This window comes from Ailuropoda melanoleuca, chromosome 15 (genome assembly GCF_002007445.2).
Source record: "Ailuropoda melanoleuca isolate Jingjing chromosome 15, ASM200744v2, whole genome shotgun sequence".
Classification (NCBI taxonomy): Eukaryota; Metazoa; Chordata; class Mammalia; order Carnivora; family Ursidae; genus Ailuropoda; species Ailuropoda melanoleuca.
Genome location: NC_048232.1, coordinates 68,412,665 through 68,430,150, shown reverse-complemented (window position 1 = coordinate 68,430,150; position 17,486 = coordinate 68,412,665). Strand labels below are relative to the sequence as shown.

Below are 17,486 nucleotides of genomic sequence, written 5' to 3'. Positions count from 1 at the left end.
TGTAGGAGGCCCTTCCTTACATTCACATCCAAACCCATGTCTACATATTTATAAGCGTAGAGCTCTATGGAGCATTCTTCAAAGCCCCAGAGATCGCAGAAGATAAATGTTATCACATATATCTTATGGACGTTTGGGTAGCTCATGTCGGATCGATATGTGTCAGAATTCTTGAAAGTGAAACCCTAACCTAACAATCATCATTTAAAATCATTTTCGTTTTTCATTAAGTGTTCTGAAGAAATAGAGAATAATGTTTGTTAATATTCAGATCTAAATTTATAAGCAGGTAGGTGGAAACAGTTCCTAGTAGAAAAGATTTAAAAGCTGCTATTTAAAAAAAATCAATTAAATCCTCATTTTTAAAAATTTCAAAAAGAATAATACAAGGCTTGGAAAATTCCATACCTTTCTGTTCATGTTAGGAAGCTAAGTCATAACCCTGGCTTTTAGTTATTTACTGACAGCTTTAGGAAATGTTTTTCTCAAGAAGAAAATAAGGATAGAGACAATGTTCCCTTCATAGGCATAGAGCATAGAGAATATGTGGTATCTTCAGTTTCCTTGTTTGGAGGAGAGAACTCGGCGTCTGCCTTACGTACCTGGCGCATTTAAACCAAAAGCCACGCAGTTTAGCACCTCTTGGAATAAAGCAAAGTTTAAAGGCTGCATTTTAGACTCTGACATCCAGTAAAAACCTATTCGTAGACTTTTGTGAATTTTTTTCCTGGGTTATAACTAAATTCAGTTAGTGGTTTTATACTTTTCAGCTGGTGGGATAAAAGATATTTGATTTAATTACATCATATTAGGTGTGGCCCCACTGTAGCCCTTCACACCCGGCCAGACTGCACATGCTGAATTGGCAGTTGGTAAATACCTGTTCAACAGAATCAATTTTCCATTTAAAGCTCTAATTTCAAATTATGTTTTTTCTTTTTATTCATAGTTTAATTTTTATTTGAGTGGGAAAGGATACTTAATGATGTCCATTTTCCCTTGTTTCATTGATAATATCCTAAAGGAAATACATACGTACATACCAAGCAGGTGATCTTTTACGCCATGATCCAATTCTTGGAATATGAAAATCATTCAATACATGAACATAAAGGAAAGGTTTAAGTATTTTAAGCTCTTAAAAAAGTAGCCTGAAGACATTTAGTAAGAGTGCCTTGAATCATTGAATTTCTCTTCTGTAATTACTTAAGCCTTTTAAAGAGTACTGCCAGTCAGTAATAGTTTAAAACAGACAGAATTTTACCCCAACCTTTTCCTATTTTATTTTGTTTTTCTATTTAAATATAATTACATCACTGTTACCTGTGTTTAGAGCTACTGTTCGTTAAGGATAAAGTTTGATTATAAACCATTTTTGAAGCAAAAGACTTTTTAGTTCTGTTTGATTTTTTTCATATTTAACAAAATTTATTTAAACTGGGAAATTATTAAATTAATTTTATTAATTTACCTGAGGAAATACAGATACCATCTCCATATGAGTGTACTATTTTACAAGACCTAACAAGGGACCTCCCAGTTTGGAATTATTTGCCTTTTGGTTTCTTTCACTGGTCCCTACAGGCTAGTGCCCTACCCACTTCCTCCACAGTTCATTCCTGCTGCAGTCCAGCCTCCAGGCCTGGTGAGCCCTAAGGCACCCTTGCTCTCTGAACTCTTGTTTTTACTGTCAGTGGACCCATGGAAGCTGTAACCGGCCCCCAAGGCCCAGGCCAGACCTCCCACTGGCAGTACTGTGTCACCAAATCTGTCTGTTCTCATAAAATTAACTCCAGAGAGAAGACTCAACACCTACAAGTGGAGTCTTACACATATTCTTTGGTCTAAAGTTAAACACAATAATAATAAGTTGATTAATTTCCAGGAAGCAGATAAATTTATTTTTTTTTTATAACTTCAGTCTTAAGAACACGTTTCCCTCCTTTGAAAATGAATGTCTGGAATGGGCCTAAATATGACGAAACTCAGTTCCTATTTCCAGAAAGATAGATTCAGTCCCTATATAGAGAATGTAAAAATACTTGGACCGGAGCCACAAGGAACATAAAGTAAGGATTGTATTTCTTTTCCCAATAACTTCCTCCCCTCCCCCATAGCACGTAGGGGAGGCCCTGTCAGATCACTCTGAATTCAAAGCAGGTGGCTTGTGATTTCTGGACCCATTGGAGTCCTGGAAGAGCAGATGATGGCGCTGCCTAACAGTTCAATGGATGTGCCACGAGTTTCTTCAAGTGGTTATCAGATAAGAGGTTGGGATGATTTCCAGACTGAGGTGGTATGTGCTGGGGCTTGTTCTTCCCAACGTGGCTGCTCTGACTTCTGTGGATGATGTCAATATTTGGATCAGCATTTGGCTGTAGTTCTGCTTTACATGTATGGAATTCCCATTGAAGTTTAATTATGAAAGTGCCTGAGTTAATTCAACAATTAGAGAATGAGTTTGCATATGATTTGCATGCTTAATGTACTAACACCTGAAATGTCCCCATAACCCCAGCTTCACCCCACTCATCCTCACCCCCAGCCCTATCCCCAGCCTTTGCCCCGCCACCTGTGGTACCCCCAGCTCCTGCCATGTCTGTTCAGGCTGTTGTGAGAACTGCCTGTTGAGCTCGGCCAAGGGATACCCTCAGCTAAACTAAGGGCTAACGTGAAGATCTGACGCTTGGTTTCAGTTGTCACCTCAGCAAACACTGGATCGAAAGATCTTTTAACGTCAACCAGCTCCTCCTCTTGTATCATTCCACGGAGTTGCGTGCAAACTTCTGTTGTTCTGTTAACAGTGTTACCCGTGACTTAAATGTACAACACCTGTTTGCTGTGTTGTTGTTTGCTTTATCGAGGGAGGGGAAGAAGGTGAATGGGGCGGACTAGAGGATTTGCTGGATTTGGGGAGAGCTTTTAATTAAGAACTCCTACCTGCATGTTTCCAGAGTTTTAACTATAGGTATTATCACTTAAAGGTTATTACATTCAGCTTCAAAATAGTATTGAAATCCACATTTTCTACATTTTCAGATTTCATCCTAGTTTTTTTTTAAGAGCAAATCACAGCCAGTTGAATTAAAGACTGAGAGATAATACAGACCAGATGTTTGAAAGGGAAGGAAAAGATCATAATAGGCAGCCAGAGGAAAACTTTCTCCTAAAATTAATCAGAGCCGGTCATTTTTTTTTTTTTTTACGAAATTAAAGTTTTAAGAGAAAATTCAAGAATGAGTCAGGGATGGGTCATAAGATAGACAAAAGTGCTAAAGTAATTATTTCAGGTAAAGTCTTAATAATTTCAACAGACAGTAGATAGGAGAACCAAGCCACATGCAAGCAAATTAGCAACTAGAACAAAACTAACACACAGAAGGGCGTAGACCAGAGCGTGAGGAGCTCGGGGGAATCTGATAGGCCACATGCTCCAGTGAGAAGCCAGTGAGCTCGCAAGATACTAACTGCTCTTCCCGAGTCCGGGAGTGACCCATCTCAAGAAGAGCTTCAGGTTGTCTGCCTCAGTGAAAAGGCCTGAGCATTCCTGAGGGGCTCTAGAATTTTCTTTTAGTTTTTCAAAGGCAGAAACTTCAGAAAGCAAAGCCTGTGCCTAACTCTTCCCAGCATCAGCCGCCCCTCATGTGCCCCCTAACGTAAGTCCAAACTGCACAGAGAAAATTAGATTGCTAGTCCTCTTCCCCAAAACACACGTCCTGTTGAAGCCATTCCTGGAGACTTGTGGTTTTTAACCTGTTGGTGTTTCTGATCCTTTCAAAGAATTTAATGAAAGCTGTAGACGTTTTTCTCCCCCAAAATATACACCTACATCCAAAATTTTGCATTCTTATCCTAGATTCCTTGAAAATCCTCCTTAAAAAACCCTACAGTATCAACCCATTTGCTAGTACTGCTGTGGAACTTGGCCTCTGACCAAGGTTTTACTTGGTTTGGGAGCTCATGAGACCTATTTATATTCTTCCAACTCCTGAGAAAGGTTAATTCCTTAATTCTACAAGAGCAGCCGAATCCAGGTCAAAAGAGAGTGGCTTTGGAAATCTGCCTGTTGTCTCGTTTTTGTTAATGTCCACTTGAGAACAAAGAACTGAATTTCGAGAAATTAGAATCTTTACCAAGGAAAAGAGTGAGAACTCCCGCATATATAATACATAAATCAGACTAGAACCCAGAAAAGACCTGCCAACACCAGCCTTTGGCTTTATAGATGATCATAGTAAGCCATTATAGTGATAAAACTAGTCGAGGCTAACCTCATGGAAAATGATGGATGGAACAAAGGGGTGTCTTCTTAGCGGGTATATGCATTATATGATATGCCATCAAATATGCACATGCTTATATTTGTGAATTAAGACCCTCAAGTACATGCATATGCACGTATGACCAAACTTGGCACTTAAATGTTTATTATTCACTTGTGCTCTAGGTTTTCTGAGAAAGGTAGCTGAATACATCAAGACTGTCACAGTGGCATTTTATCAATACAAGTGAATTCAGATGAGGGAAACTAGCCATCCATTCGTACATTTTTCTTCTAAAATTTTGTTTAGAATCACACTTATACTGCCTTTTCTCCAGAGATCTAAAATCATCCCAAGTGCATCGTACATGTCATATTTGGAAACTGAAATTCATGGAACTGTATATTCTGAATGTAAAAGCAATTCAGACTAAAAAGTTCAAATAACCAAGCTTAAAACCAGAAAATTCTTTCAAAGGTCGTATATTCTTTTTCTGTTGTAACAGAAAATTATGAATTAGTGCATCATTTATGAATATTTCCATGTTTCATTTAAAATTCACTTAGCTTAGGGTGTAAAAATGGAATAACTCTTTTCACGCCTCAGAAATTAACTCAGCTTTGGGAAATATGCTACCACACATATAAAACCGTAATAAATAGAAGTATTTATATACATATAATACACCCAAAAGCATTGCCCATTCCAGCCCACGTGTGTAAAATGAAGTCAGGCTAGCAATAGGGAATGAACTTTGCCGACTTCCCATATTACCTCTAGAATAAATGTGATTTTCAGACAGGAGACTGGGGAGAACCTTCCATTACCTTGCGACCTCCAAATGAAGCCACGGCCTCAACTCCAGTACAATACTGGCAACATCACCCAGAAAAGCTCATCTTCCAATCGTGTGATTACAAAGCTTTTGTAAGTTACTATAAATTCAGTATTTGGGTACCAGTGGGGATAGAGGGTGTATTTCTGGCTTATTTACTTTTATATTGAAAATATACCAAAATGTCCATCACCGAAGCTCTAAAAGTGTTCTCTCCTTTTTCTTAAAGTAACCTTTTCTGTACAGAGAAAGTCCAAAAAAATAGAGTTTTATAATCCCTTTTGATCTTGTGTGTTTAAGGTCTATTTTGCCTTCTTATACAGTTGTATATTTTAAATGAAATGTGATAAAGCACAATCTTAAAATGGAAATGAATATAAGTATAGCACAGATAGACAACACTCACGAGTGATCTCAAAACACTGGGTCTACTACCAGGTTTTTTTCATTAGGATTGTGTTACTGGGTACTTTTTTCTAATAGGAGAGGGATCAGGCTTGGCTGAGAATCACGAGTAATACGAACAAATGTTGAAAAAATACCAAAGGTTTGGGGACAGGTGGTTGTCATGACTACAGCCGGAAAAGTAAAACCACCTCTTTTAAAGAGAAATGTTTCAATTAGGACAAACTTCCCCAATAACTGAAAAGGCAAGGGTTTCTCCGAGATCATTTTCCTTAATTTGATTAAGACGCGGGCATTCTGGTTGTCGCATAGCAATTTCAGCCTTTTTTTCATTTTGTTATCTATACGGATTTTTTCAGCAGTAATCTCCCCAAAACTGTGGAACCGAAATGCCTCCTTCCTGCCAAGCTCTAACGCCAAACCAACGCCTGAGCCTTTCGAAACACGCCTTTCCTTGGGCCAGTAACCACGCCATCTGCCCCCACGCCCCTAAGTGCACGCCCCTTTGCGTGTCGGGCATTTCCTGGTCTGCGCGCCCGAGTCCCAGCCTTGGTTTTGGAGCGTACCAGGGTTCCTTCAGTCATATCAGGAAAAAAATTATTTTAATTCGCATAAAAAAAAAAGACAGAGCTCTTTCTTTTTCTTTTCTTTTTCTTTTCTTTTTTTTTTTTTGGAAGGAGATTAGGGAGGGAAAAAAAATGACAAAAGAAAGAAACCCTATTGAAGCTTCAAAAAGTTGAAGAGGAGTCAATTGATGGAAAGGCAAAGCAGATATTTTGCTACAAACTCTTTGCTCCTCCCTGCCCCAGCCAGAACTTGGAGCGTGAGTGACGTTTTGTACCAGGGCGGTGTTGGGTCAGATCACCTAACAGCAAAGTGATTGGTAATTCTTGGGAAGAGACGTTCTCATCTCTCCTACCCCATTCAGTGCCCCCACCCCCACCCCCGCCAGTGTCAGTTTGCACCAGAAACTAGGCTCTCTCCCTTCTGGAACAACCGAAATGCCATTCCCCCTCCCTGCAGGCTCCTATCTCGTGCCCATCCCATTCTCAGGTGGATCAACCCCTGGGCCCACAGCTGTGAATGAAAAGACCCCAAACTGCATCTCCGCCTGAGAGCCGCCTAATGTTAATTACCTACGCAGCCAACTCAGCCCAAATGGGGTGCATGTCGCTTAGTTTCTCAGCTGTCTCATACAACCCTGTAATTACACAGAGTAGCGTGATTTATTTTTGCAGACATTGCTGCCTCAAAAAAAGGGGGGGGAAACATTTTTAGATGCCCCCATTTTGCAGTTAAATATGATTTGAAAGATGGCATCTTTAGAAAATGCTGCAGTTTTATTATAAAGAGCAATTTACGGCTCTCAGAACTGTAGTTAATTCTCTCTCTAAAAGCATTTGTTTGTTAGGATTCGTAACTGTTAGTTTTTTAAAAGTTATTCAACAACTTTCAGCCAGGAAACCCAGCCAGTAGGACTTCCACAGTTTGGTTTTAAATTGCAACTCATATTTAAACTCTCTTTTCCATAAATCATTGAATTGTTCTGTATTTTAGTATTTAGGTTCTATGCTGATAAAAGAGCTCAGAGGGACAGAATCAACCCAAGATGCCTGTGCAAAAATGCGGGTAAGTTTGCCAAAGAATTTTATTTCTAGTCACTGAAATACTAAATACCGGGTATGGTTACAAATTGCCACTTTTCAAATGACTATTTTCTTCATGTGCTGGTCTGCTGAATCACATGCCGCTACGTAAAAAGGTGTTTGGACTTTGTTCGTGTTTGTGCTTGAGCTTTATCTCGTGTAGTGGGAGTCGCTGTCTGCTGGACGTGTTGATGTATTTATGCCGTGTTGCAGTTACTCTTATTTTTAAAGATTTAAAGTTAATTGTATGTACACTGGTCATTCTCCAGATTAAGAGAAAAACGATCTTTAGTTCCTTGCAAGAAAACGCTTTAAGCACCTACCTCCGAGTCTGAGAATATTTGCCGTAAAGACCACCAACTAACTAAAAAATTATCAAATGCTCAAGTATTGAGAGCCTATTATATAAAGCTAACATTCTTTATGAGGCTTCTCAATTCTGGGTTTTTTTGTTTTGTTTTGTTTTTTGATGTGGGTTTTTGTTGTTTTGTTTTGTTTTGTTTTGTTTTAGTATAAGAAGAAAACATTCAACTCTGAGTAAATCACGTAAGGGCACTAAATGTTGACAAAAATGGCAGTTGTAAATGTCTGTGATCCGTGGCCACTGGATTCCTAGGCGTCTCTGTTAGCCAAACCGAGTCTTACTCCTGTACATCCACTGTATTTTGTTTTTTTTTAATGTGTCCCTCACCCTTGCTTCCTCCATAGCAGATGTACAGAGGCTATAGCCATACCTGACAGTACAGGTTAAGAATAGTAGACTCATTCCATATAGCAACTAACCAGACTCAAATTTAAGATTGTTAGCAAGTGAACCCTAACTCTTATTTGTGGCCAACATATGTTGTTTTATTTTACATGAGCAGTGTCGGGTGGGAAATATTTAAAAATTAAACTAAAACAATTACGAAGGCAAATATGTAATATTGATTGCTCATGGAAGCCAAGTATGTGTGAATCTTCATGAAATTGAGACCTCCAAATGCGATCGCTGATTTAATATTCAGATCAGTTCAATAGCAAGAAAGACTGAAATTAGTTATCCTTCTATTTGGATAGAGTTATATTGTCAGTGCCATTGAATCTTTTAACCCAGGTACTGTATTTAGAGGGAAAAAAGCTGTGATGGGGTCAGGAACTCTGTGTTCTGGTTTTGTTGCTGCTTACATTGCCTTGAAAGTCAGTCTTAGTCATCATTATAGTAAATGCTAATATTTACTGAGTAGTTAGAATGTATCAGTCTTCTGTGCTGAGCTGAATGCTTTGCAAGTTTATCCCATTTAATCCCACCTAGAACTTAGTGCCATCCTTATCCCCATTCTACACTTGAAGAGACTGAGGCTTGGAGAGGTTAAAAAACTTTCCCAAAGTCACATAGTGAGGAACTTGCCAATGTGGAACTGGAACGCAGGTCTGTCTGACTCCAGAGCCCAAGCGTTTAACCACTATGCTCTCCTGCTTCTCCCGGGCCTCATTTTTCTTACTTAGAAAATGAGGACATTGGACTAGATGCCCCTTAGGGGTCCTCGTTCGTGGTTTTGTAATTCCGGGAATCTTGTATTCTAAATGTATATCTGATCTAAATTATGTCACCAATGAACAATAAGAAAATGGGAACATTTTTCAATCGTCAAGCCTCGTAATAATTTTTAGAGCTATTTATGAACACGTCTAAGAAATTAATTTGGCATCTCTGATTTAATACTATTAACTCCCTTATCTGCGTCCAGCTACTTCAGTGCTGTAATCAGCATAAGTAGTGCATAGAGTACAGAGCACCATTTAAAACCAGATTTGTGATTTGAATTTCAGTCAATTTCTTGAAATTAAGTGGATCTGAAATTCCATTCTGATAACAACAGGAAAGCCATTTTAATAATGTCGGTGGAGAATAATTTAGTTAAATACTTGTCTGTTGCTTACAATGAAACTGTAAAGGCCGTCTGTTTAGAAGCCGTTCTGTTCTTTGGGGCAAGTTTATCTGGTTTGCTGCCCATGTTTACTTGGGGTCGTTTACATGAGAATAGGAACTTTATTGCTTCTTAGAATATCACCAACTCTTATTTCCCATCCTGATTAAATAAATATCAGTCTTGGGTACAGTAGCTGCGGTTGCACTCACTGGGTTCGCTAGGGCCTTTCCTAACTAGAAGCACAGGCTTGCTGTTATCCAAGACTATCGTGTTGTGAATTAGAACTCTCACCAACTGAAAATGGTGTGGATCTCAACTTGCAGTTAATTTTCGGTTTGAACCTCAAGTTGCTGTTTTCTCTGTTTTCAGTACGGTGGCCTTGCAGCCCAAAGTGCCGGAATCATCAAGTCCACCCAGGGGAAATACTGTAGGACACAGATGATCTTAAAAGTTGATACATAGTAATATCCTTAGGCCTAAGTACCACAGATAAAAACTTGACCTGGTTTACTCTTTCGGGGGCGGGGGGGGGGCGGGGAGGAGATCTTTTCAATTCACCGTATGCGTTTTAGTTGAAATTAACATTTCTTTCCCACTAAGAAGTAAATCAGTATGGTTCTTTATTCTGAGAGATATTTCCGTAGTGTAGGCCGTATAGCAGGCCTTGCGCATGTGATCATGTGCGCTCTTTCATTTAATCACAGGGTAAGTATTGCCATTGTCCCCACTTTTCATACGGGGGAACCAAAGCCAACGAAAGGTAACTTACCCAAGATTACCTGGCCAGCAAGCAGGGCAATCAGGGTTTGAACTGGGGTGATTAACCTTTATCACCAAACTCCAAATCCTAGGCTGTACCCCCCCCTCTAATGAGCCAGTGGAACATTTATTGTCATGAGTCTTAAAATAGTTGAAAATGTGGATCATTTCTATGGATAAAGAAAGAGCTTTAAGAACCCTCAAAGACTCTGTAAAATTAGCCAAATTAAACCATTTAGGTATAGACATATGTAGTAATTTGGGGTACATTCCAATCTGTTAACCTACATAAAAATTTCGGGAGTGTTTTTACTGCACCCTAAGCAAGTACAGTTTTCCACAGTACTTACTTGAACACATGTACTTTGCCCCCGCACACACCAGACACATTTTTCCCTCTTCAGAAACATTTGGAGTGTTTGGTAGTCACAATCAGGTTAATTTCTAAGTTTGGCTAAACCTATTTATTCATCTCTAAGGTCCCCTCCAGTTCTGAAGCAAAGATAATTCTACACTGATGTCCTGGTGTTTAATTAGATACATATTATTTCAATCAAAAATAGACCACCATAAACTAAGGTGTGGGAGATGATAGTAATTCACATCATTCTACAATATGGAATCACTTCTGTCTCTGTTCAGGTTAGCCAGCCTTTTCCCTCTTCGACCTGTCTTATGGTTTTTCTAATAGACTTGACTCTTTAGAACAGTTTTCGGCTAACAGAAAAATTGAGCATAAAGCAGAGTTCTTGAATATATACTCCCTCCACCACCACCACCGTCACAGTTCCCCTTATTAGTAACATTTGCATTGGTGTGGGACCTTTGTCACAATTATGAACCAGTATTGTTATGTTATTAACTAGAGTCTGTAGTTTACATTAGAGTTCATTCTTTGTGTTATATAGTGTTTTGGGTTTTGACAAATGCATAGTGTCCTGTATCTCACAGTATCACAAAGAATCGTTTCAGGCCCTAAACATCCCTTCTGCTCCACCTTTTCATCTCCTCTCCTCTGCTCCTGCAGCCCCTGACAACCACTGATCTTTTTACTGTCTCTATAGCTTTTCCTTTTCCAGCCCCTCATATAGCTGGGATCATACAGTATGTGTACCCTTTCCAGACTGGGTTCTTTCATTTAGCCATATGCTTTTAAGCTTCCTTCTTCTATGTCTTTTGTGGATTGACAGCTGTTTCTTTTTAATCGCTGAGTAATATTCCCTCGTATGGATGTACCACAGTTTATCCATTTACCTATTGAAGGCCCCCTTGGTTGTCTCTAGGTTTTGCGTTTATGAATAGAGCTGCTATAAACATTCGTATGCAGGTTTTTGTCTTAAGATTCTTTTCCCCCTGAATCCATACCCTCTTAAAATTATCTCCTGAATTGTGTTTTGTGAAGAAGAATCAATAGGAAATTGCATTAAACCCTGATAATTTCTGTAAGCAAAATTGCAATTTTTGTCTTATCATTCAGAGTTTTCTACAATAAAAGCCTAAGAGATTAGCTATGCCTTGATACGGAGGCACACTTTTAGGAAGATTGAGTTCTGTGAATTATTTCGTTCTTCAGTAGGACAACACGGTTGCTTATTTCCTTTACTGCAACAGATTTACAGACATTTCTAGTTAAAATCTAAAAACATATATTACTGATGTGTGAGGAGTCGTAAGAGATGTCTGTTTAATCTAAGCATACTCCTTTAGTGCTGCCTTTTATGTTACTCAACTTTATGCTGAGTTTTCCAGCTAACTCTGTGCTCAGAGAGTCTTCATTTTTGAAAGGACTGCTGAGGGGAAGTATTCGCTCCAAGATCCTGAATACGATGCCCCCAAACGTGTTCCCCATTGAACACAGAACCTTCCTTCTGTCACCCCTCATGTCACACTGGACAAGCGCCTCGTTTCTCATGCCCCATGCCCCTTAGTGGGCAGGAACAGTGTATATTGGATCCCCAGGGCCTGCCGTAGCATAGCTACCTTTCAATGTGGTTTTGATGGTTCAGTAAAATAATGCCCGTAGTAGAGAGTGAGTTCAGTAGAACCTCAAAATCGCATTGGCCTCTTCCTCCAGACGTTCGAAAAACAAGTTGATGGGTGGACTTGCTTTGGATTATTTCATTTGTTTTCCCTCAACTAAAATACCAGTGTCCCAGTCATTTCCCTGGTTTTCTATCTTCACAAACATGTAAGAGAGTATTCAAAAACTTAGGCATCCTGTACGTGTATTTCCAGTTTTTAAAGGCCATCGCCGATAGGGAGAGAAAACGATGGGAAACCATAGATACGATGGTAAATGTAATTTTGCAGTTTTGTCTTTTGGGAGGGTAACTTGTTCCTCAATCAATTGGGAGTTAGCTTGCCTCTTTTAAATAATGTGTCCACAGGACTGAACTTTACAAACCAATAAAGGCCTTTTGGTGTTCTCTTTGGTGTAAATAACTCCCACTTGAAATATTCTAAGACATACTGTAATTGGTGAAGGGCCAGATGAGGTTCTGTTCCTCTTTGCCTCCCCAGACTTACACATACCCCACCCCCCAGCCCTGAATTTTGCCTCAGGGACAATTATCACTAATACACAGTAGTCAGTCACTTCCCTAATTAGATATACCATTATGAAACCTGTGCTACTGTATGAGGCGGGCCATTATATTCAATTTAATACTCTGTGAAATCTGACTTTCTCTAATCCCATAGTTGATGATCAGTATTGTTCACAGGTGTCTATGCTCAAGGAAATTTCTCTTAACATAAAGGAAAAATATCTGTTTTCAACTACAATCAATGCAAGATAGGAAGTATTTTAATGTTATTTTTAAGTCAGGGATAAGCAGATCGGGCAAATTAAGGTTTGGGAATCTTTATTTCCCAAAAGGCTTAGACAGTTCAGATACCAGAGTTCAGGTTTCTCGTTGAATCTGTTCGCCTTCACTTGTCTCATTTTTAAACTTTCAATCTAGAGGCAATTCTAAAGTTGAATTTTCAGATATACAGATTTCCAAATAATTGTGCCTTGGTTGAAGTGTGAAGGCTGTCTTTTTTCTGTGCTTGTAAGGAAACAAATTAATGTTGGAGAACGGATTGGAAAGCTTGAAAAAACATTTTAGAATTAGATGGAAATGTTAAGAAGCCTCTTTGACCTTAGAAGAGACTCCTATAACACCCTCAGTACGTCACATCACTGAAAGATATCGTGGGCCTCCTCTGTCTTTAATTCCCTCTTGTCTAAAGCCGTGTTTAGTTCCTTCTACAACTCCTGTCTATGAGGAATTTTCGTTCCCAGGAATGCTTTCAGAGACTATTACTTAGGAACCAGGCTGGGGAAAAAAACCTTGTAAAAACTGTTTTTTTTACAAGTCTCCATTTGCCCAAGTTTCAGGGAAGAACCAAATATTTCTTCTTTTGCTCCCTCCCAAGTACTACACGAGCCAGGTCAGGACAGGTCTAAGCCCACAGATGTGAGCGTATGTTAAGATGACCATACACGCAAAGAAACAGCATTTCTAACTGCCTGAGGCCGAGCTTTGCTCACGCATACATGTACTTTTGCTTTGTGACTGTTTTCCTGGAGGTCCTCCCAAAGGAGGACTCAGCAGTCCCAATCCTTTCATCCCATGTCGTCTTCATACCCACGTGTTCTTCGTTTTTTCTTTGTTTGTTTCTGTTGCTCTTGTTACTGGTTCTTTTCCCGTGTGACACCCTCACTACTCCACGGCACGAGAAGATGTGATGGGCCACTCTGTCTTTAATTCCCGCTTTGTCTTAAGCTCTCTTTCTAAACGTATTGAGTCCATTGTCCTCAGTCCAGATGTGTGGCTCCGCTGAACCTTCACTCCTGAAGCCACGTGTCACTGCTGTGGTAGCATGCAGCCCCAAGAGGAGTCCGTTATGCTCTCCGATCTCAATTTTACTTCTCTCTTTTGCTAGTGGGATGCCAGACTTTGGAAAGCAGCTAAGTGAAAGCATCCATCCTCAGAATAAGAGTAACAGCTAGAATCTATTGGTACTCACTACATGCTAGGCACTGAATTACGTAATCCTTACAGCTCTCCAAAGTAGATGCTGTATTAACATACCCATTTTACAGATGAAATAACTAAGACATAGAGGATAAATGCCTTGACACACAGTGGAGCCAAGACAGGAATCCAAACGTGCCCTTCTGTGCTCCTCTTCGCTGTAACACAGTGCTTTCTGGAGTAAGGAGCTTAGCGGTGGGTCCCTTCATAAATTCAAGGTGACCCCACACACACACACACACACACACACACACACACACACTCTGCAGTTGTATTTATATGTGATGGATTAAACAAATTGGTGTGTTTTTCACATGTTTACAATTAGCTTTTTAACCCAAAGATTATACATTTTAAAAATTTTACATTTTATTATTGAAGAAGCAGTACACATTCATTGTTATCCGGTTTTAAAATAGAGCTAGGGAAAGAAGAAATAAAAGCAGCTGTAATTTTGTCACACAGACATGGTAAACACCTCTCTGTTAACACCTGTTTCATATGGAAGCCTCCAGGATGATTTTTCACGCATTCATAGGCGCCCTTTTCCTACAAAGAAATAGAAATATTCAGTGCCTACTGTTTTCTGTTTTCTAATCTATTTTTAACATAACAATATATTCTAAAATATGTTTATTCCGATATATATTCATCTTCAGTATTACTCATAGTGGTTGAACAATATTCCAATCCATAACTGAACCAAACTTACTTAACCAGTTCCCCTTATTGGTCATTAGGTCATTTTGAATCTTTTCAGATTATAACCAGTACTGTGGGCAACATCCCCATACCCAAATCTTGTGCAGCTGGTCTGATTATTTCTACTAAAAGTAGAAGGGCTAGGTCAAAAGTATACATATCTTGAAACTCTGGGTAAGTATTGCCAAACTGCCTTCCAAAAAATGTGTTCCAGTTTACACTCCCAGAAGCAGTGCACAAAAATGTGTTGATGTTTGCTTGTCACATCTCTCAAGGGTATGTACTTAATACCTTGGATGTGCTCCTAGTTGAGGGAGGACAGGGAGACTTTCATGAGAAACCATACATCTTCAGCGTGACCCCTGGGCTTATCAGCTCTGTCTGATCAACGTCTATTCTAGATGTAACTCCGGAATCTATCTTTATGACCTGAACTCTTTATTTTATGTGAAGAATGTTTTATACTTTCACAGCCCCTGAGAAGCTATGGAAGATTAAATAGCTCTTGTTATTTTCTCTGAAGACCAAGAGCTGTAACTAAGTGCTAACTAAGGATTTTTGGAAATCACTTGTCAAGTGGAGGATAGTGTGTTTTGATAAATTAACTGCTCTCTGAATTAATGTAGGATGCAGTACAACTGAGTTTACATGCATCGTGGAGAACAGCTCTGACAGGGACTTTCAATCAAAAATCAACTGTATTTTTAGAGCAGAAGTTCTCAAACGGTGGTAGCAGCAGCATCTGGAAATTTGTTATAAATGCAGAATCTTTGGTGCTACCTCACCTGCTGTCTTAGTTTGCTCAGGCTGCTGTGATAAAACTACCAGATTACAGGGAGAAATTCATTTCTTGTGGTTCTGAAGGCTGGGAAATCTCAAGGTCAAGGCAGTGGTAGATTTGGTGTCAGGTGACAGCCCTCTTCTTGGCTCATTGACAGTCATCTTCACTGTGCCCTCTCACGGTAGAAGAGGCCTCTCTTAGAAGCCCACTAACGCCGTTCAGAGCTCTCTTCTCACAATCCAAGCACCTCCCAAAGGCCCCACCTACTAATACATTGGACATTAGGATTCAACATAAGTTTGGGAGATCCCATTCAGTTCATAGCACTTACTGAATCAATCAGAAACTCTAGGTGTTGGAGCCCAATGATCTGTTATTTAACAAGCCTTCCACAGGATTCAAATGCTCAAAAAAGTTTGAGAACCATTGCCTTGGTCCACTGGGCATCCCTGTTAGGTCTGCTGTGTGGACAGGCTGCCCTGGTAGAATCATTCCGCCATGGCACCTGGAAACCAGCCGGGGCCAGAGGAGTAGAGATGGAGGGCATCGCCGTGTGCTATGCTAGATTCAGCCAGGGCGTGTGAGTTACTCTTGCCAGTGCAATAGCCGTGTCTGGTGCCCGAGGAGTCGTTTGAGTGGCCGCCTGCCCACCGTCTGCTCTTGTCACGTGGTCTGAGCGAGGCTCTGTATTCACCCAGCCCTCGTGTCGAGTTCTCATGACCAGAAAAGCCCTTGAGAGGTCATTTAGCCTCATTCCCCAGCCAAATGAGACTTACCCCTAAGTCATTAGTGACAAATGAAAGTCCAAACTATTTTTAAAGACGTCCAGAGGGAAAAACTTCCCAGCTTCCTGTAATAATCCTCCTGCCCTCTCAAGAAGTCATTCCTTCTCCATGCTTGCAATTTGAACCGGTTTCCTATTACAAAAATGAGCACCTAGCCCTTCTCTCCTTGAGGCTGACAAATCACAGAGGTCTGTGAAGCTTTCCCATCCCATAGGAATCTCTGGGCATATCTCTAATCATATTTGTGGTCCTCCAAGTTCTTCCAGGGCCTTCATGCCTGGCTCCGGGCACCAGGGCTCTCTGAAAAGTTTGCTGAGCTCTTCGTGCGTTGAGAGGCTGGTACTGTGGTTCTTTCTTATAAAGCTGGCTTTGTGCTTGTTACCATACATTAATTCATTTGCTCGTTCACTTAATAATCATGGACTTTAGCAGCTGTTAGATTGAACCCTATGAAATTGCTGATACTCAGCCATTTTTTTGATCCATAAAAATGGCCATGTCATAGGGTTCAACCTAAGATCATATATACTAGTCATTATGAGGGAGACAAGAAACAAATCAAGAAAGGTGCGGGCCATCTTCCAGGAACCCCCTGAAGAGTGAGGGAAACAAACAACCCCAAGACCAGGGCAGTGAACCTCAAGGGAGAGTAGCAGAGGTTCCCAGGGCAGGCCTGGGGAGCAAGAGACAGCCATCGTGTCAGGCTGGGGGCCACACAGGGCTTTCCCAGAAAGTAACATTGAAACTGAGTTCCAAAGGGCAAAAGTGCATTTCAAATGGCTGATCTGTGGTCTGCGCCCTACCTCTTATAATCTCTGCAACATTACTAGTTTTTGTGCATTTTTTAAGTCGTTTGAAAGTCACTTAGGGCTACCAAACATAATTGATCCTATTTTAATTTACTTGCTGAAACTGAATACAATAATTAAGCTTTGAAACGAACTAAAGAAAATATTATATGGCAAAATTAATAGCTATGACTCAAAGCACTTGAATATCTAACTAGAAAGCATTCTCAGGGTAGCCGTGTGTGGGTTAAAAATATAAGTTGGATGGCAGTAGATGGTCCGGAGATCTATTTCCCAGTCTGTGTTTAAAATACACTGGAAATGAGCAGAGTATTGTAAGAAGGAAGGGTTGGTGATCACCCCTCCCCCCATGGACAGCTTCACTCTGTTCCCTCTCTGTACTGGTTACGGGGCACAAATGATTCTCATTAGGAGACTAAACATCACTCCAGCCTCAAACGCAACATTACAGCTCACAACTGAAGTGCTCCCTGTCGCAAACCTCTTTGCTCTCCCTCACACTTAACAAAAGTCGTGCTCTGAGACCAGACCATCACTGCAGTCTCAAAAGGATATTCTCCTGCTGTT

At 40.1% G+C, this 17,486-nt stretch overlaps 1 protein-coding gene across 14 annotated transcripts in view; it reads left to right on the top strand.

The window, feature by feature from the left end:
- Positions 1 to 17,486, top strand: part of ANKS1B (ankyrin repeat and sterile alpha motif domain containing 1B) — a 1,024,648-nt gene that overhangs the window by 967,648 nt on the left and 39,514 nt on the right. For all 14 annotated transcript variants that reach the window (XM_034644189.1, XM_034644186.1, XM_034644187.1 and 11 more), the window contains 2 exons: positions 5,061 to 5,189; positions 7,060 to 7,131. In XM_034644189.1, coding sequence (XP_034500080.1) covers positions 5,061 to 5,189; positions 7,060 to 7,131 — 201 coding nt within the window. The remainder of the gene's footprint in view (positions 1 to 5,060; positions 5,190 to 7,059; positions 7,132 to 17,486) is intronic.